This window comes from Parasteatoda tepidariorum, chromosome 4 (assembly GCF_043381705.1).
Source record: "Parasteatoda tepidariorum isolate YZ-2023 chromosome 4, CAS_Ptep_4.0, whole genome shotgun sequence".
Taxonomy (NCBI): domain Eukaryota; kingdom Metazoa; phylum Arthropoda; class Arachnida; order Araneae; family Theridiidae; genus Parasteatoda; species Parasteatoda tepidariorum.
Window position 1 is genome coordinate 77,723,241 of NC_092207.1, and position 22,361 is coordinate 77,745,601.

Here is a 22,361-nt window from a genome sequence, read left to right on the forward strand (position 1 = left end):
CGGTTATTGCAAAAAACTTTTTCAAGGAGTTTTTAAATTGTAAATAGATACAAGATTATGCTCGGCACTGTAAAATTATAATTAAAAAAATTAAAATTTCAAAAATAAACAGCAATTGTTGCTTCTAAATTAGAGATGCAACATACAAATATTTGGTATTTAGTCTATACTGCTGAACGAAGAATATTCATTTCGGACGAATAATGGAAGAATCGTCTGCCGAAGACAAAACTTAATTCGTTTACATCCATCTTTCTTGTTTTCTACCCTGGGAAGGGTTTATTCGATTTACAAAACGATAATGAAGATAAACAAATTTGTGAAGGGTCTTAAAAGAAAAATCATTTTGTGAAGGGTCTTTTTTTAAGTTAAAATTTTTTGTGAAGGATCCGTTTTTATGAAAAGATATTTTGTGAAGGGTCCGTTAACGGATCCAAATTTCTTCTAAACAGACCTCTGGATACTTTAAAAATTTTTTTCTTTAAAAGTACAATTAATGTATTTTTATTATGAAAAGAAAAAAATCGCCGTTCTTACGCCTTGTTTTTCGTTGGTGTAAAAAGAGGTGATGAACATTTGGTTTCTTATTAGATTGGAAACTCTAGCTTCTTAAGCAAGGAGTGGTTTCATGTAAATTCCTGAGCTTATCTTGGAATTATGAAACTTATTCTACATTCGTGTTATAAATTAAAAGGTACTGAAAGGTGAATGGAACTATCTAGATTTCCTTATCATTTTTTCCATTCTCAATTCATCCAGAAATTTATAGCGAAGAGATAATGGTGAGATAAACTTCATCATGTGTCTCATGTTTTCATAAAAATATTTTCTTAGATGAGTCGTTTCTCTTATTTTCTCCTTCAAGTAAAGGATGTGGCTTTGTTTATTTCTTTCTTTGTGTAATGTTTACGTAATGTAGGAGAGTTTGATAAGATGCTAGTGCGAAACTGAATGAATTGCTGATTTGTCACAACATTTCTTGGTTAGATATGATCCATTCTTGACATTGGTGTGAATGCCACGGAAAGGGTTATCTATTGCCCCGTTATTCATTTTTTGCTCCTCTTTTAATGACATTTCAGCTGAATTTTGAAGACAATCTGCGTGGTGTGTAGCGTTTTAAAAAGTGCTTATTTTCAAATTTTCGTTATTGAAAAGCCTTTAAAGGTGCTTTTTTCATTAAGTGTTTTTAAAAAGTGCTTAATTTTCCCTTTTCAAAAATGAATTTTGTTACCATGTTAATTTTCGTTACGTATTATGCAAAAGCGTGCTTTTCACATTGTTCTATTCAACGTTTTCACAATTCATTGCGGCATACCGTCGGTTCATAGCGTATGAAAACGCCAATGATTTTACATGTTTGATGAAATACTTGCGAGTCCGCATGTGCGTCAACTGAGCTGGGTCCGGTGAGATTATTGCCTTCTCATGGGCAACTTAGTTGCATTTTACCAGATATTATAAATTTCAGACTTCATTTTCCACCCTCTGATTTCGAACCGAAAAATCTCGATCATTTTATAACGGCTAATGTAATCAAGAAAAGAGTTCTTTCTCAGAAACCAGTTACTTTCTCATGATCATCTTAAGTCTTTGAAAATTATTTTGTATTTTGTTAATGTATATGGTGGTTAAAAATATTTTTTGAGTGCTTAAAAAGTTCATAAAAGGTGCTTATTTTTTGTTGAAAGATTTGGCTATGCTCCCTGATCTGTCGTTTTAGGGCTATTTAGACGTTTGCATCATACTTTTTATATGTGTGAGCCTAAGCGTTCTTTTCAAAGGTGGCATACCAAGAGAGAAACTTTTCCTGGCAAATTCTCTTTCACCTCAATAACTAATTAAAAAAAAAAAGAAAAAGTGAGCTCATGCAAGCTTAGAGTAAGCAATGACGTTTCAATTCCTGAAAAATGTCATGAAAGCATGAACGTATCATGAAAGCAATATTAGTATCCTCATAGAGTAATTTTAAAAATCTTTGGTAACAGAACTGACATTAACAAATCAGACACCTCCTGGATAGTTAAAAACAATTGTACTAGGCAATTAAAAAAAAAGAAAGAAATTCAACGATCACTAGATTTATTATGAATTGACTGAAAAAAAATTGTTTTGAAGTTATTTTACATATTGGAAATTCTTGTAATATTCGTAAAAACGTATGTATTTTTGCTAATCACAATCGTCTAAGTCAACAGGTTATTTAACACCATAATAATAAATATTCTGTTGGCGGACATCAAAAATGCCTCTAACTTGAAATTCAGCCAATAAAAAAATCTGGTCAGTTCACAACGGGTAATTTAATATTTTCGCTTACCAAACGGGCTGATATATTCAATACAATTTGTGCTAGCATCACATTGTTCATTGCTAAGTTTTAAATCATTTAACGAATCGCTTTAACTGTAATTTATAACAGTATTTTAATGTAATTTGCACAAAATAGAATAATTGTAAAGCGATTAATAAGATTAGACACTGTTTTAAATAACTTAATCTTGAAATGTAGCTTAAAATTACATTATAATAACAATGATGTAAAGCAAAAAAAGCAAAACTATTTTCTTAGTTTTAAACTCTTAATTTAGAANAATTTGCACGAATTCACAAAAGCGGACCCTGGTTGAAAGAATGTGACTTAACGTTTATTTTATATTCACAAATTACAAGTAATTTTTTCACAATTTTACAAAAAACGGACCTTTCACAAAATGTCTGGACAGACCTCTGATAACAATGATGTAAAGCAAAAAAAGTAAAACAATTTTCTTAGTTTTAAACTCTTAATTTAGAAGGCAATCAAAATTAAAAAAAGAGTAATAGCCTTACAGGTAAATACCTTTAAATTAGGGATACAAAAGTAATTATAGGAAAACAATACTTTTATGACTTATTAATATTTTCTGATGGCAACCAAACAAATATGGAAATTAACGCGTAAAAACTGGATCCTACCATGTGATTTTCTGGCCAGTAAAAATGCACCAACAACCATGAATAACTTTAATTATTAGACCATTATGTTTTTATGATACATAGCTATACCTATTAAGGAATTTTGATTTGCATGTTGTGTTCCTTTTGCTATTAATGAAAATATCAACTTAACTAGGTAACCATAATGCAGCTTATTTTATCATTTTCAGCATATGAATACACAAAGGAAAAAAGGATTTAAAATTTTCATTCTACGTATTAAATAGTTTCAAAATAATTTGTAATATTTTTTTTGTTAGCATATTTGCAGCTGGTAATGGACTTTTTTTTTTAAATGCTGGGACTCCATAACCGAAACAAATTGAAATAGAGCACTCTAAATCTGAGTGAAATATAGGAGTAAGAGTAGGTTCGAAACTTCTTATAAACAATTTTAACTGATATAGTGACCTAGTTTTCAAAGCTGTGAAAAGGGACTACTGATATAGTTAAAAAAGGACCCTAAGTAATGTTGTCTCGGTGATTAATGGTTAGTTTGTAGTGAGAGAAATGGGGCTACTTCTCACATAAATCAAAAGGAGAGGACATTAAAAACCTATTTAATGTCCTTAAACACAAAGATAACTCTTACCTCTGAGTTTTTTTTCCTTTAGAAATGTTATGCGTTTTCTTTAAAAAGGTTTGATTTATCTACTACAAATGATAAGTATTACTCGAATTTGAATTTTAAGATAGTTTCAAGCGTAAACATTCATTTATTTTTCCTTTTCTAATATCGGTGTACTTAAAAGTCAAATTTTTATTTAATGCCGCAGTTTATTTATTTTTTGGACATTTTTTAAAATTTTTTTTAAAGGTACGAAAGTGAATATTTTTTCTCTTTAGATGAGAAACTACTTTCAAATTGTAGAATTATGACTTAAAAAACTGTCTTCGTATACTGAACCCTGCTCTAGGGATCTTTGAAGTCGAATATTCACTATAAATTTGTTTTTGTGAATCATTATTTGAATAAAGCTAGATTGTTTGAGTTTTTATAAAGTGAGAAAACCACGAGCATTTTTCAAGCCTGGTCCAACAGTTACAGGTTGTTTTTCGTTTGGGGTAATTTGTGGTGGTTTATATACTAAATCTCGAGCAATCGTGTGTGTGTGTGGGGGGGGGGCTAGTGAAAGATTTCAAAGTGCTATTCCACACCTTTTCTTTAAGGGATATTTTGTATTAAACTGCTCCTTCGTACTGTATCAGTGCAAGTATTTCAAAAGTTTCTGTTATTTTCTCTAAACAGCGTTATTTATAGAAACGTCTAATTGTTTACAACTACACGAAAACCGCAGTGTTTATTTTCGATCAAAAATGCTCTTCTCAACAGTTAGATAAATGTGGCTTATCAATATGTTAACCCTAAGACCTTTAAAGAGAAGAAAAAATTCTTTCAACTAGTGATTATTCTCGAATTGCTTTTCATCAGCTTTTTGTATAGCTTTTTATTAGNGGGGGGTAGTGAAAGATTTGAAAGTGCTATTCCACACCTTTTCTTTAAGGGATATTTTGTATTAAGCTGCCCCTTTGTACTGTTTCAATTATTTCAAAAGTTTCTGTTATTTTCACTTAATAGCGTTATTTATAGAAACGTCTCATTGTTTACAACTACACGAAAACCGCAGTGTTTATTTTCGATCAAAAATGCTCTTCTCAACAACTTGATAAATGTGGCTTATCAATATGTTAACCCTAAGACCTTTAAAGAGAAGAATTTCAACTAGTGATTATTCTCGAATTGCTTTTCATCAGCTTTTTGTATAGCTTTTTATTAGCCATCTCAAACTTTGGGAATAATATTTTGATTTTGACATTTAGGGACCGTTCTAATATTGCGTAAGTATCTAACATTACGTAAGTGATTTTGAACGTCCCTCTAATTGTCGGCAAAATAAGCAATCCGCTATCCATCACCCATGCTTACGTAAGAATGTTAGAAAGAAAACCTCTGATTTTTGCTATAATTTCGACTGTTACTATACAGTTTTAGGATTAAATTCAAGTAAAAAGATGTAACTAAGTATTAAACAAAGTTAACTTTTTAATTCAATTTTCGAAAATTCTGAGTCGAATGTTCTTTAGGAATCTTTATTTTCCTTTTGTGTTCCAAATTCTTAGTCTATGACTTTTCTTCTGAAGGAATTTTTTTTCTTCTTCCCAAATTCATCTTTTAATCCCCGATTAAAATGTTTTCATGTGTAATTTTTGTAAGGTTTTTATTTTGATTTTTAAGAAAATTTTGAAAATAAGTGCATTTTAATGTCTTACTTAGCATTCTTCATACCTCCAATTCTCCCTCTCAGCAAAAATAAGCAAATCAAAAAACCCCTCCCTCCATTACGTGCGTGCTTAATATTTGATCGGCCCCTACGAATATATAAATAAGTAAATCATAGGTTTATCTGATAAAATAGTATTGCAAAACATATTGGGCTGTACCAATTTAGCAAACATTTTACAATCGATTCTTTTCCCACTATAATATACGTATCTGATGAATTAGATGTTGAAAATTTTTTTCTTTCTTTCTTTTATTTTTATTCCTTCGATCTTTTGGATTCATTTGTTTATTATATTGTCTCTATATGAAGCCTTTATAAAAAAAAAGTCAAGATGATGTCTTATTAAAGATGAATGACTTCGTTAAAGTCATGATTCAATTACTTCCGTACACACTTAATGATTGTGTAGAGAATCTTAATTTTTGTACAAGTGTTATTTTTTTTATATTTTTGTTTTGTCAGTTAATTATATTTATTATTATTATTCTTTTTTTTATCAAGCGAAATACATGGCACATAAGAATGTACGATGACCTCTTGCGTGTGCAAGAGTCATTTATTAAACAATTTCATTTGCAGTGTTATTAATCTTGATTTTGTTCACATATTCATTAAATTGTATTTCGAGAAAAGAAGAAAAGGAAAGCGAAAACTTGACCATTTATTAATTGTGCAGTGCATTAATCTGAAATTTTCATTATCACACATTATTCACGTTTCCTTGATTTTGAGAATACATTATTTTAATTAAAAGTGCTAAATTGTTTAAATTATCTTTAATATTGCAACGAGTGCAATGGATACTTAACCAGGGCAAAGAATATAGTGATGTATATTCTTTGAGTAATGATTTACTAACACGTATAAAACACTTTTAACCATAACACTTTTCTGTATAAAATTTATTTGAAATATTCAAATTGAAAATAGTGATTCAATCTGAAAATAGGGAAATTGGCTCATCTAGTATTACCTCATTAATTGTCAAAAGCATCTTATCTGCAAACAGCAAACTGTTCATAACTTTAGAGTCCATTATAAGATAACACAAGCTTGGCAACTAAAAAAAAATTTTTTTTTAAATTTATTTTAAAAAAGGAAAATGGAGGAAAAAGAGAGTTGATAACAATATAGGTGTATGTTAATTTCTTTTTTTCAAATCTTATAGATACAGTAAGGTTTTGAAAATATTTTAACTCAGCAAGATAATTGCTGTTTTTTGCCAAAAAACACACATAATTTTTCAATAATTAAGTAAGAATAAATCTTGCAGTTCACCCTTTATTTAGCAAACTTAAATTTCTTGAACCTAACTTATGCTATGAAGAAATTTAAAAACATTTAATGAATGCATATAAGGAATTTATTTAGATAGAAACGTGCATATCCATGAATTAAGATAAAATTTTTTTTTCCTCTTTCACGAGTATTTTCTGTCTCTCTTTTTTTTTGCCGCAAGAATTGATATGTGTTTATCAATCTTTCTTAAAATATTTAATTAGGAAGGATTGCAACGAACACTTTATATATTTGTATATATTGCTCAAACAAAGTTCTGCGACATCGTTGTGAAAATATGTATTAATTTGCGTTTTTTTTCTTCTCTTTACGAAGTAATTGCCATAACAATAGTAATTGATTAAAAATTTTATGCAGGCTATTACATATTTAGTTCCGTCCGACCACGTATTTGCTATATTTTGATAGTAAAAATATTTCTTCTCTATGAAACAAAAATGAATTACGATGAATGAACGCAAAAATGAATGAACTCTCTAATTACAATCAAAAATATATTTTGGTGTTTTTTAATTGTAAAAAACTGTCTAATAGTTGCTAAAAAAATCTGTTAATATGAAATCTTAAGGAAACGTTTGAAATTTTTTATTTTCATTCAAAATCAAGAATTTATCAACAATTGATTTTGTAAATTAGAGAAATTTCAATGATGAATAACGGTTTTCTAAGATATAAATAATTGCAAATTTAAAAAAAAATTATGGTGTGGAAGTGAATCGTATTTGGAATATTTTACCTTAAACGCAAAAAAAAAAAGAAAAGAAAAAAAAGGCAGGTGTATCATTCTCATAAATTATATTTATATTTACGTTTTTATGAATTAAATTATGTTTCATAATCATAAATTATTAAAATACTAAATATTTTTTCTTTTTATTTTATTTTGGCCTAAATTAATAAAAAAAACATATTCAGAAGTATAAAAAATATGTTTTTAAAAAAATTCTGATCCTGAAGGTTAAACCTGATGTTGATAATCAAGTTGAAGAAATTTTGTTCTAAAAGCATAACTAAGTCGAAACTTTTCATTTTTTTAAAAAAATGTGTTTATGAAATATGACTCTGCACTAAGTCATTAGAATTTACTGTCTGTAGTTTACATGCTAATTGCTCTTATTAAGTATTCTTCATTTATAAACAGAGTATCATTACACCTTCTTCATTTATAAACGGAGTATCATTACACCATTTATTCTTAAAAATAAATGATGACAATAGGATAAGAAGTTGTCGTCGAAACTTTATTATAAGGTATATCTGTAAATGACATATCTTTTTATTTATCTCGTTGGCATTTACTTTGTTGTTCCTTTGTCCATTAAATATCACTTTGGATTTCGAAATCGTGAGAAATACAGCTCTCATTCTTTAAAGATGTATCCTTTCACTGCGGGTTGCTTTTCAACTTTTTAGACGCTTTTAGCCTTGAAAATGAAGTTGCAACAAAGAAAAGTATAGTGTTTTGGTAAATAAATATCACTCTACTCCATACAACAACCCAATAGTTATGTTTTCTGATATCTTCAGGAATCCAATAAACCAGAAATCCTCTTTTGTTTTATTCCCATTTAATGAAAGCGAGGATGATTTGGCGAAAACTAGAGAAGAAAAAAGTGCTCGAGGCTGTGATTCATTGGGACGTTTTGGAGGCCAAGAAGTTATCTGAAGGTTAAATGGCCAGACACCATTGTCTCAAGTTGTGTGAGAAGACATTGGAGATAACATCTTCTTCTGAAGTTGCCTTTTTCGCGTGCCTTTGAAAGCGTTGGAAAAGAAATGCTCATTAATTACTTTAACCTCCTAGATATATCCGATTGGGAAATTATTTTCTTTCAGGTAGCTTTCTTCTTGGGTTTTAATGTAAAGTAGGAGACTGGGGGAGGGTGTTTGACATAAGAATGTTAGCACTATCTTAACGATATGTAAATACATTCTTGTCCCATACTGTTTTAACCTGAGGTAGTATACTACGTTGCCCATTGTTAAAATTTCCGCTGATTGACTTGCTGCTAACAAGATAAGAGTTGATGACTACTGTTGTAACTCTTTGCAATTTTAAATTCGTTAAGATCTATTGAAACAAGTAGTGTGACTATCTTTTTTGGAGAACTTCATTGACAAAATATTTATTTTATGCACGAGTGATGTTAAGTGGTTAAAGTACTGAGGTAGATCGGGGTTCTATCCTCGATGTCGGCTTGAATCCCATCATTATACAACTGATACAAAATTCGATCGAACTAGTGGTTTCCACTCGATTTTTTCGGGAAAAAATTCCTATTTCTTGATTCAACTAAATATTTCGAACGCTTTTCGTCACGTGACAGCAGTATAGTTTGACTTATAAGGCTAAGTTCGATGGAAATATTTCTAACCAATCACAATGCAGATACTCTTCGTTTAATGACGGTAATGGAGAGAATTCAGGGAGATAGGAAGATAAAAACTTGGTTATATGTTACAAACACTCCCTGATAATTTTATGTAAATAATACGCTGATTCAACAATGGTATATTAATTTCAATTAAGAGATGCAATTATTTCGAATTACTTATTAGCATTTATAAAGTAACTAGTGGGCTGCGCCCCCTGCTCGCTAACACTCGCCAACCCCCGAAAATTGCTACGCAATCTTATATGGTTTGCTTCGCAAACCAAGAGTACATTGCAAATGCACAAAATTCTAAAAATTCAAAACAATCATTCAAATCCATATAACAACTTTCTTTAAAAAAAAATTATATCTTTTTAGTAAATACTAAATCATTAAAATAAATTTGAATTCAAATAAATGACATGTAATTCGTTAAACCTATTCGAAATGTGCTATAGTATAAAATCTTAAAGCGTAACAGCACGACTGAGACTCATTTTTCAATGAATAACTAATAACAATAATAAAACAAATAAATTCGTGATATAAATCAAAAATCGTCAAATAAATTCGTAATATATAAATTCGTGAATAAAGCACTCACTAAAATAGAAATCTATCGACAAACANTCGTAATATTTAAATTCGTGAAAAAAAGCGCTTTCGACAAAATATTAAAATAGAGATCTATCGACAAAGACCACTCACTTCTGCCTAGCTTAATAGTATGAGATTGCCGCAGCTGATAGATTGTATTTCGGAAGAGATCACATTTGGTGAGAATGCTCTCTCTGGTTATTTCAGTTTCCGTTTTTGAAAGCGCTATATGTTGAGCCATCTCAGTTAGATTTGGCATGTCGCATTTTTAGCGGCAATAATTGGTCGATTTTCAAGCTTTGCCATTCGGGGAGTTGTAATGAGGCTTTTTTTTTGTCGCCGTATATATAGAATATAAAAGAAATATATATATATATAGATTTCGGGATTGAAATCCAAAACAAAGATTCCATCTTCATCAGTAGTCGCTTTTAATGCATGTTTGTTATTTATTACCGATAAAAACAAATTGATAATATTTAATTAATTATCAATTTTTACAAGGTTATTGCAATTATATTATCTCATTACAGTTGTTGACATTCAGTTACAGTTATATTATTCGCTTTCAGTTACAGTTATAGCTTACGTTTTCTGACCTGGTTAGATGTATGTGTTTTTGAATACATAAGTAATTTAAAATTGTGAAAAAGATAGGAAATTACAAATTATTATCTGAGACAAATGTGAAAAGTGCTTTTATCATATTTTGAAAATTTGAAGTTATGTAATCAGTTAAAACGTTTAATAAGGAGAAACTTAAAAATGAAAATTGCTCTGAATAATTTTTCTAAATCAAACTAACTATTGAATTATATTTTGAAAAACATTTTTTAAAAAAAAAATATTGTTAATGCTTGGAAATATTTAAATAGTTTAAGTAAAATATTTCAGATGATTACAGGCGCAAAAACCTGTGATAGATTCGAAAATGGCGAGCAGACGCTAATTCGAAAGTCGCAGATAAATTCTCCCCATGACCAGTGTTTCCCAAAGTGTGGTATGCGTACCCCCCAGGGGTACGAGAACAGTTTAGCGGGGGTACACGTTCTTATGCGAAATATCTTTCAACAAACGAAAATTTTAAAAAAATTTTATTTAAAAATAAAGCTAGTCTTGAAAATTTACGATTACGTATTTTTCTATTGGCTATTTTGTGCAGAGTTAACAGTTAATAATTAGTGGTGTCCCCAGTTGTGATTTTTAACTTTTGTGCAATTTTTTTTTTAGTAAAAAATACATTCTACATTACTACTACCACTGACATACATAAATTTTTATTAGTGGTACACAGCATTACGAAAAATTTAGAAAGGGTACACTTAAGTCATAAGTTTGGGAAATACTGCCCTAGACCATAATTGAAAAAACGCATATGAATTTTTTCATTGGCAGAGGAAAAATACAACACACTTGACCTGCTGCAGTAAGACATAAGTTTCTTTGACGGACAACCTTTTAACTTCGATTGTGATCTGAAATTACAGCTGAAAAAGGAAACCGATCACTCTCGAATAGCGATCGAACGGACTCAGAAATCGAATGATAGATAGATAGAAGAATTGATAAGTGCCATCTTGTTAGAAGAATAAACGCAGTCGGTGCTCAATAGTGACTTCTCTGTCCACGAATGCCATTGCCTAATTGCCACCATCATGCAGTTGGTCTTGTAATTGCTTACTTTATTTAATATAAAGACAATGAAAATTTTAAAACAAAACGTCTAAACGTAGTTAGATGTCACTGAAATTTTTATCTATGAACATGACTGTATTAAGTTTGATATTCTATCTTTAACAACGTGTAACATATGCCAGAAATAAGTTTAAAACTTGGTATTTTCTCCAAATATATTTGCAAATATGTTCATGATTTTATTGAGAATAAAATTAAAATATATCCATTAGAGTTAAATGAATAATCATAAAAAGCACATTTGAGTAATATTAACATAACATAACCTATTCGGGTAAAATAATTATGAGGTAAGCTTATTTTTTTTTAAAAGTAGCATTAGGTCAGGCTCCAAGTAAACAAACACATTTGATGTGCTTTCTGCTCCAAACTTCTTCAATTAACCTTAATTACATTAGAATTGTTTCACTCTTAATTCTTACAGTTCTCTAAATAACTTCAAAATTTTGCAAAAGTTGTTCCCGCCTTGTTCAAAGCAAATATCATAAAATCCCACTGTATTAGTTGCAAGAATTAATAAATTATAATACAGTTTTAGTAAATTTTGTTTTATAATAAAATATTTGTGTTGCATTAAAAAATTAATTTTTAAATATAATTCCGTATAGTACAAAATGATTGTTCAGAACAGCACCAAAAAGTATTAAATTTGCGCTTTTAAGTGCTCCAGAATTCTTAATTGCTGCTCCAAATTTCTCCAAAACTTAAGATGGTTACTACTGCAAAATAAAAATAAATAAATAAAATAATAAACAAATTATCATGTCTTTGAAATATTTTACTTCTTCGATGATCTCTATTTCCAATATTCAACATTTCTTACGCAAAATGCGAAGTGCGGCACTGCTTATTTCATATTTATTTTTATTCTCTCTCGGTTTCTAATGTTTTTTTTTTAGTTTTATTTCTCACTTTTATTTTTTCGCTTTTTTGTGTGCACATTTACGTTTTATATTTCAAATCACTTTTTCTTGTCTTTCGCGTCTGGCAAGTCTTGAAAATGGGCGCCTATTTTTGAGCGCTTGAAATAGGTCGACTTTATTTCCAATCCATGTATTTTTGAAGTTACTGAATGAGTTTTTTTAGTCAAGTAATATCTTACCGCTTCAGTTTCTTGGGCTTATTTATTTAATACCACGAATTTGTTTCTGCATGACCAACGTGAACCCTTATGCTTAAAAAATAAAATATCTACATCGAATCCTATATTCTTTTTAACTTTCATAAATCGTGAAAAGTTACTGGCTATTTCGTTACGATTCTTAGCAAATTCTCTGTACTTAGCTTGTTGTTAGTCATCAACTATATATTAATCAGAACTGTAATTGCTTATGAATATGGTTTATTTTCTTTATTTAGGAATTTAAAAAATGTTTGGTGTTATCTGTTATTGTTCATTCATTTCGTCCATTATATCATTATTACTCTGTTATTTATTTTAATCCGATATCCGACTTAATGTAAACATATTATATATCCACACTTTGCTGTTTACTTTTTGTTGAATTAAAGTATTGGTTATCTTCTTACTAAACAGACCCTTTTTCTCTTTTTATGATTGTGATGGTTTATTTCTGGATTTAGAGATTTTCCTAGTTTTTCCTAAGCATTTTCTTCCTAAGTAATGTGATTACTCATTATCTTTACTATTGCATGTCCTTCAGAGCGATTCCTATAAATCTTTAAACGTGACTTGTCGCGTCGTTTGTTGGTCAGTATTGATTTCTTTTCCATTTGCATTCTCTCGTTGTTGCCATTTTAACCTAACGTAAAAGCGGTGATAAAAAAAAGGTCATTTATCTTTTGCGCTGAAAGAATTATTAGTCATTTAATTCCACTGACTCATTTGAAGGGAGTTTCCAGAAGACGTAAGGAGACGTTGAGTACGGTTCAGTAGTTAGAAATCGAGAGTTTCTTCTGTAGAGCTTTTCTTTTTGACTGTCTTGATTTGGATGTATTGTTTTTATGACGTCACTGCTTTATTGACATGTGAGTGCTTTTTTTTATTTTTATTTCTGTATTGTTTACTGAAATTTACATTAGTGATTTATACTTGCGATTATATTTTGTTTGTGTATTTCTTCTGTTTCGTAGTTAGAATAATTGAACTCTGTTTTGTAATTGTAATGGTTGATGGATTTTGTTAATTTTTATTTCGTAGTTAAACGTTTTTAAAACCTAATGTTAATTAGTTGTAAGTTTCAGTTTCATAAAATTTATTTGCAGATAATGTCTTGTTTGATTTTATAAAAATGCTCTCTACGATCGAAGTATTTTTGACCAGGAAGAATGATAACAGTAATGCCCTTTAAATCATTCGATTATTCATTTATTTTTGTCAATGAACGTTTGTGCTGCAAAGCTCCCCCCTCCTTCCACATTTTTAAAGTCATGTACTTATACTGGGCTTACTCAAACAAATAACCAGATGAGGCTGATACCCACACATTAGTGTAAATGATAGACGAAATTGAAGAAAGTTTAGTCTTTTTATATCGAGTTATAAATGTAACCTATTTTAAAGAATTTAAAGTTTAAATTCAAAATTGCGTTATTAAAGTTTTTGCAGTTCAACATTGATGTTTCATAAACAGTATTTTTTTAAGAAATCACATAGCGTAGTGTTACACCACGGCCAAAACTTAACGTATTCGTCCAACCTTAGTAACCAATGACAGTGCGGAAATACCAAATGTGTATGAAACGAAATTTATTGCTGAATATATGTTAGTGTAACAAGATTCGCATAGTGGACATTTGTTGCTGAAATTTTTTTCTTTCAAACTCATGTATCACCTATTATATATAGCACGTGTTTAAGTTTCGAAAACATTTATAATTAAAATCCAGCCATTTTTTTGTAGAGCAAAAAACAGAGATTTAATACTATCATTAGGTTATGTAATAGTTAAGGAAAAGTGGTAATTTCATGCGTACTTTTTATATTTAAATTCAATTTGGACAATTCGGTGCAAGATCATTGATACCCAGGCGCGTGACCTATGACCTGTTGCATCAACGCAAGCTGATCGTAAACAAGATGGCGTGTGGCTATGGTAAAGTCGAGATAAGTCTCTGCACATACGTTAGAGTGTTAATTAACGTGAAGTTAATTAAATACAACGTCATATCGCACATCAAATTTGTTTAAAAATATAATTATTTCTCTTCTACGTCTTTTACTTAAATTGGATTTATTATTTGTGTATGTATTTTATTGTAGCTGTGATATATATTTGTTTTATGTACCTGACAACTTTTCTGCATAATTAGTTTTTGTTCTACATGGCTTCTGGCCTGCCTTTGTGTTGAATAAGAAATATTCAGTAAAATAATTTAAATCTTTCTGAAAGAAATTGTAACTTAGGAGGATTGATACTTGTCGTTCTTCGCTTTCTCGAAATAAGAATGGAAAAAAAACAGTTGATAACGTAAAAAAATGTCTTGTTTTACCATTGTATATGAAATATCCAGTAATTGTAACTGTGCACTGTACTATTTCTATACAGTGAAAGGATATGTAAGGAAAGTCAATCTTAATTATACCCAATGAAAAAGTACCAAGATGCGATATTTCAAACATTGTTTTTCCATCGCTGTATATGTTCTATTTGTTACTTCTAAACTCTCCTCATTAATTATTCAAAATCATATCGTTTGCATTTGTCACGCCCATCCCTGTGTCCGAATTCCTGCCAGCTCTGAAATCTTTTGTTTCTGGTTATCTCTGTTGAGGAAATAATTAATTTGTTGGCGACTTCCTGTTATGTTGGTGGGAAATGGCGAATAATTTTATTTAGCTGGTTTCCCGGATTGGAATCAATTCTAATTTCCCCCCTCTAGATAAATGCGTTTTGTAAAACTCAGTTTTATAGGGTGCAGTTTGTTCGTTTTGTTTAGTCATCTGTATCAACGAAAGCTTTATGCATCGTTGAAAAGATTTATGCGTAGTTGTATTTTTTTATGTTGTTTTTTCCTCCTCGTTATTTGAAAAAGAGATGGAATAGTTTCTGTTAATCTTCTAAATAATACATGTATTTTCGTCATTAATCTTTTTAATGCTAATGAGTGAAAGTCGTTTGGTTCAATGGCAAACATTCAATGATATTATTTGAATATTATTATTTATCTCATTATTTCTTAACATTTAAGATTGAAATTGTATTTTATCTTTTATAAATATCTATGAGATACGATTATCAGGTTAATTGATGATCCATAAAGTAAATTATTTCCAGATTAGAAATTTTTTTATTTCTGTGGTTGTTAACCTTTAACTAAATACTTAAATTTATTTTTTAATAAGGATTTTTTTAAATGAAAGCTCCATTACTATTATTTTAATGTATTTTTTCTTATTTTAATTCTTATATAAAAAATCATATATATTTATAGAAAACATATACAGATTTGTTAAAAAATTTCACTAATTCTCTTCGAATTGCTGAATGAATTACCAGTTTTTTCGATGTACTGTTTATTAAGTTAAAAACACTGTTTTAGTCTTTTGCATGGCATAATTTTATATTCATTTATTAAGCTTTTTGTGGTAGTTGTTCATTTTATATGATTATTAATGTAAGCAATTAAAAATCTGAAAATGAATAACTGAAAAGTTCAATTCCTGAATTAAATTAGTTTTTAAAAATTTTTGTTTTCTTGTGTTCCGTATTATTGGTGTATATGACGACCCGCCTATTTTTGATTGACCGGTAAAAAAAGAAAAAAGAAATCAAAATTGAAAATTTCTAAATATAAAATAAAAAAAATTTATTGTGTACAAAATTACTTAAAAATATTTAACTTTGTTCTTCTCGGATATGATGATTCATTTACCCTCAAATAAAAATGCTATGATGCGACCAGTTGATCAGGTTTATCTTACCGCACGTGACGTCACTTGAAGGTTGGTAAAATGTGGATTCAAATATTATTATAAAATCTTCTAAAAAATGTGAAATGTATTTGATTGGGGGTGAAAATGATTTTTTTTTTTGTGAGACTTAGCAGATGAGGATGAAGTACAATTCATTGCAAAGTGGAGTCCCTTTGACGAAACTGCTAACGTTATTGAATCTAAAACAGATGATGTTCTAGTATCTTTAAATTTGTTGATTTATGCTAACGTTGTTGAATCCGACGCAGATGATGTTCTAGAATCTTTAATTTTATAACTTTATGACATGTTTAAAAAAATTCTCTGTTTTGAAATACCCTTGAATAAGTTATTTTGACTTTTTCTGAAAATTTTTTTAAGTATTGTTTCATTAAAAAAAAAGAAGAAAAAAAAAAGAAAACTTTATATATAAAGAACGTATGATGAGATATATTGCATAATAGCTTGTATATAATACATTAAAAATAGTTTTTAAAAGGGGTAAATTGATACAGAGTAATTCATATCTCATTATTTATAATGCATCGATATTTCGCGATCAACGACTGCCCGACTTAATTACTTCTGTTTAAAGACGACCCCCTGATCTTCATAATATTTTGGAGGTTTGAGATGTCGAATTATAACACGGTATATACGGCTATTTCAAGAATTAGAAAACTTCTCCTACACTTGGGCCGTGGGTTGCTCGTAAATATGGCTGTTAACGATTCATTGAATAACTACGAATCGTTTAACGTTGCTCCAGGTAATTCATGAGGTATACGAGAATAATAGGTCGTATAAAAAGATTCCATTACGTATCTCCCCTTACGTATATGCTGATAGTTAAGTGAATTTAGCCGCTTAATATCCGTTGGTACCTCTGTCTAATGAGTAAGAATGAATGGGATTTGCCATATGAATTGTGTAATTTCTTTCATCATGCTTAATGCGAAAAGAGAATTATTTCTCCCCGTGGGTCAAGGACACATGAGGAAAACATGTTCTGTTCGAGTAGATGCATTTTTTTTTTCTCTCCCTCCTGCATATTTGATATCATGCCAACACTTGATAATGAACTATTTGAAGTTTAACCTCCTCCGCTCAAAAGGGAAAAAAAATTATCCAGGGCAGGTGTTCTCGAGAAACTCCAGCCGTTTCGAGACGTTTAATTAATATATCTCATTTCTCTTTTTTGTTTTTGAAAAGTTTGAGAAATGGTAAAAATTTTTTTTTTCTTCCGAAGTCCAGTTCATGTGCGTGTTGAAGATTATGTTGTTTAATGTTGTCATATTATGGAAATGACTAAATCAACCGTGTTTAAATCGGAGTTTTCTTTATCGAGTTATGAAATTATGAATTAGTTAAAGTATTTGTAGTTCTTGTTGACAAAGTAGCTTTTTCTCGTTATGGAATTTTTCAACGTTCTCACTACTTCAAAAAGATCCTTTCAGTTTTTGTTTATTGATATGAAAAGTTTTACAGATATTCTAGTGTTGTTTAAATTTAGATGCATTTGATTAACTCAATACCTTAATTTAATTTTTTAGTAATTGAAGCTTGTTTTTTTGAAGAAATTTTCGGTGACAAAATAATTTAGCGTCTAGGCACGTTATATTTTTTATCCGCTTACCATGATCACTCTTAAACTTATTTAAATGTAAGACAGTTTCAGACAAAGGGGTTTTAGGCAGGACGGTTTAAACCCTGGTTTCAACCATGGATTAATCCATTCTGTCCTAAACCTTGCCAACTCTGCTTCAAATTGAAGCGAAGCGATATGGTATTTTAATAATTGGTGGCGACTTACGCAGGAAGCACCGAATATGACTAATTTTGATGTCGAATTTAATATTACTGAAATTTTTAGCCAATTATTATTTTAAACTCGACTATATTACTAAAAAAATGATAGTTGAGAATGATTCGCTTACTTGCTATAGCGCATAATTTTCTATGCATCAAGAAAAATAAAATAAAAAAATAATAATAAATAAAAAAAAAGCAATATTTCTAAGAAAATGTGTCCTTTTTTTTCTTTTTACTAATACAGCCATCAAAATCAGTCCCATGTAAAAACTTTAATTTTGAATATAACTCTTTTTCTTGTTTTAAAATTCTTCTTGTCTATCAATATATTAAGAAATGACGCAATATATTAAAAGCACAATATATTAAGAAATGGATAAACAGGTAGAGAATTTATTGTTTGCTTAATATCACGAATCATTTTTTCTTCCTTTTTTCATCTCTTGCAGATTTCATTGGATTCAAGTGGTGAATTTGTATTATTATGGGTTCTAGGACCCGTAGTTTTCTATGTCTAGCAGAAAAACTGAAAGTAGTGAGAGGTTTCTTACAGCAATACCTTGTTAACATTATTTTTTAGACGATAATTTTTCTTTTCTCCCTCTGTCTTTTTCTCACTCCCCCCCTTTACTTATTTCTTGTTCATATTCAGTGTTTGAAACATATTCAGTGTTTGAAACATATTCAATGTTTGAAACATGGATATTTTACCAATTTGTCTTAACGTATTTTGCGACACATTGCCTTATATTTCTCCTGTTTCGTATAGAACATATAATAATATTTTAAAAAGTGAAATATGTTAATATATATCTCCTGTTTTTCCTATATATTTCTCTGTTTCAGCGAGGGAGGTGGTCGCGAACTCAGTATTGATTTCCCATTATTTGGCCTTTGACAATTAAGATAAAATGACTACGTTATGATTCCTACATGTATTTATGAAATATAAATTTCGCTTACAAAATAATTCAAGTAAAAAGGGTTAACAACGCTCGCCTTCGGTTGAATTTGCACAGTTACTACGCTTGACACAAAACTAATGAGATAGTTTAAATGGAAAAGTACTCGATCATCTATCTTACAACACCGAAACTGGTACACTCCTCATGCCATTTTGTCACGATTTTCCTTTTTTTTTTTGTGTTTTTAACTTAATTACTATACTCTCGTGTAGTTGTGACGAAAGTGGGTCACGTGGATCACCGGCTTGTTCCTCCCATCGTTCTTTTCCGGCTAAAATCCTGCTTTTAAATTACTATTGAATTAACTTTTTCAAAAATGTGAAGAAAAAAAACTAAACGAGTTTAAATTGTTTTATTTTTGCTTGTCCGTGTTCCGTGAAAGTTTGAATGTGTGTACGGAAGTGTTGTGTTTGTCCTCCCCCCCTTTTTTTTTCTTCCCACATTCTAATAAAATAAACACGAGTTCATTTGTGTATATATGATTCCTGAAAAACACGTTTAGTAGAACGGGTTTGTTTGTTACTTTTTGGAATTCGAGCTTTTTGAACTTCAACCCTAAATTTGATGTTTACTTTTTCCCCATTGCTTGAAATGTAAGTGTATTCATGACAATAATTTTGATTGGAAACGGCGTTAGGTTTTTAAAACAATATAATTGGAATTAAAAAAAATTCTTCTATTCAATTTTTAAACATGATTATTAAGATTTAAATTTTTAAAAGGAGTCCCCGCACGAAATTCTTATTTGTTGCCCCTTTACAAATTTAAATTTGTAAAAACTGCCCTTTAACAAAGATTATAAAAGTATTGACTGTTAATAAAGTAAGACTGTTAATTTATAAAATTATTGCACATACGTTAAATACTTATGAGAATAAATATAATGACAGCTAAAATTAGGTTTTTACTTAAGACTTTTTCACAAATATATTTCAATTTTTCACAAAAATAGGCTTATGTGATAATGTTAAAAAATTTTTAATTTTAAAGGGTAATAATTCTAATTCAGCATATTAATATTAAAAAAAAATTTATTAGCTACCAGGTTTCGCTATCAATCGTTGTTTAAGAATTTGGGCAAAGCTGTATACTCTCGTAAAATTGGGGAAAAAAAAACGTGAGTGCTAGTATTACTGTTTGAGAACTATTTTCTTTTCATTTCTTATCCTATTTTCTATTTTATAACCGACATTAAACAGCTGACCCAATTCTGAGTTTACGCTCTATCTATCATTGTTCAACTTCTTGGCCTTGTAATATTGAACCCAAGACAGATGACAAGGGAACTCCTGGGTGAATCATTGGGACAAACTAGTCTTCGTGGAGGACTTTTTGATGGAACTAATACTCATTTGCATTACATGGAGAGGAATACCACGAAAACCTCTCGTGGTTAGCCCTACGGCAATGGGATTCAAACCTATAATCCGTCTACCACTGAGGATATTCTACGTCGGCTCTGTGGTCGGAGAGAGCCTGGAACAGAATTCCTATATACCAGCCGCCCCTGAGATTTGAACCTGGGTCACTTTATCGAGAAACGAACGCTCTATCCCCTGAGCCACCCCGATTCTCCTTGCTAATACGATCTCCTCTAAAAAAGAATTTCATGTCAACTCATAAAAGAATTGATTTTGGATTTTTTTTTTAAAAATAATTTTTTGAAGTATGTACCTTAATCAATTCAAAAATGCTAAATGCACAAAAATCTTAATTTTATATATATTTATTTAATTATTTTTTGTCGTTTATGTTGATTTTTCCGCTGAACGGCAGTATAAGTAAACGGCATGCTAAAAGTAATAATCCAAACTAAATATTTGGCTCCAAATTTAATTTATTATTGGTTCATAATGGGTTCAAAAATCAAATTTACGTCGTAAACATATTTACCAAAGTGATGTAAGAAACGAAAAATTATTGATTTATAATTGCATTCATATTTAATCGGTTTATAGACATTTTCTGTAACAAGAGCGCAATTACATTAAATATAAAGTTTAATTCCAGGGAAAGTTGTACTGTATAGTTATTAAAATTTTTTTTTTTGAATTGCTTATTTTATTTGAATTATCTGAACATCGAGATTCAGATTGTAATTCATAGTGAATTAGTCACTTTCACAAAATAAAGTTAAACCAAATTTATTTTTTCCTTCACTCTTAAGTTTCTGATTTCGGACTTAAATTCGAGGAAATTCAGCAGTTAAGTTTTCTAATTTTGATTTAAAATATCTAAATCAGAATTCAACCATCTCTTCAATAATTTCCGAGACTAATCTTAGTTGAGAGGTAAAAAAGCTACTTGTATTTCCGGACTCCCGTCATGAGTACCTAAGTTTCGTGATAGGGATGAACTTACGTGACGTAAAATGACATCACGCAAATAAGTACGAGCTTATGTCATGTGCACATTTGACTTACTTTAAATTGTTATGTGCATCGCCGTTTTGTTGTTAGACGACTGAGTTTGTGTCCTTTCCAAATAATCATGTTCCGGATCACCTTTCGCAAAATCCTCCATCTAAGTGAGTTATGACTAAATTGCTTATTTTATAAATATTTGTCAATTTTATCTATACGATGTATATAGCTTTTTAAAAACATTAAGATAGTGAAATTTGCAATATACACGTGCTTGAATTTTATACGCTTGAACTTTGCATGTGTTTTTTCAAGGTATTGCATTTATTTTAATTAATTTTCAATTTTATTCGCCTAAGTAATCGTCTGAATTTTTTATTTGTCTAAGTAATCGTCTGAATTTATTTCATATCCTGATATTCTTTCAAAAATTTTTTAATTGCAGCATTTAATCGGACGTTTGAATGACGAATTTGTCGAAAAGTGATTTTTCAAGAGACAACGAAATAAATAGACGTTTTCAGTTTTACTTCATAAGTTTCGAATTTTTGATTTTAATTGACTTAGTCCGATGCGTAGATTTTTGGTTTAGAATTATTGGCTTCAGAGCCAGATGTTACTATATCGCACCTATAACTATGTTTATATTATATATCTAGGTTTTTAGTGTTAGTGTTTTTGATATAAGTAAAAATCAAAATTCATCTAACTTTATTATTTGAATTATTTTCGAGTTGTGGTCAAGATATAAAATAAATTTAAATCTTCAGGTGTGTTGTATAGCGTATGACTCATTTAACTTATTTAGAATTCATTGTAGTTGTTGTATTTAAAATAACTTCCAAATAGCGAAGAGAATTTTCTATTTAACGAACTTCTCATTGAGATCCACTTTTCCTATTTTCCAAAATATTTCAGAACATTTCAAACTTGCAAACGCATTTTATGGGGGAAGTGACCTTGAATTAATTTTCGAAGCCACTGTTTAATGTAACGTTTTACTGCCTGCTCTAAAAGTTATTTTAGAGGAAGCAGTAAAATCCCTTTCCCTTTTTGTTTGCATTTCAAACGAAAAACTCGGTCCAAATTAACGGATTTTTTCAGTAGCAATTAAA

The 22,361-nt window shown here is 29.7% G+C and overlaps 1 protein-coding gene across 22 annotated transcripts in view; it reads left to right on the forward strand.

The window, feature by feature from the left end:
• Window positions 1–22,361, forward strand: part of LOC107450274 (phosphatase and actin regulator 1) — a 173,871-nt gene that overhangs the window by 121,992 nt on the left and 29,518 nt on the right. For 2 of the 22 annotated variants that reach the window (XM_071180091.1, XM_071180096.1), the window contains exon 1: window positions 21,258–21,410. The exons of 17 other annotated variants lie outside the window; for them this stretch is intronic. In XM_071180091.1, the coding sequence (XP_071036192.1) occupies window positions 21,374–21,410 (37 nt within the window). In that variant the 5' untranslated portion in view covers window positions 21,258–21,373. Of the gene's footprint in view, window positions 1–12,738; window positions 13,220–21,241; window positions 21,411–22,361 lie in introns of those variants that run through there. 3 more of the 22 variants (XM_043041569.2, XM_071180092.1, XM_043041568.2) reach the window with 3 other exon arrangements.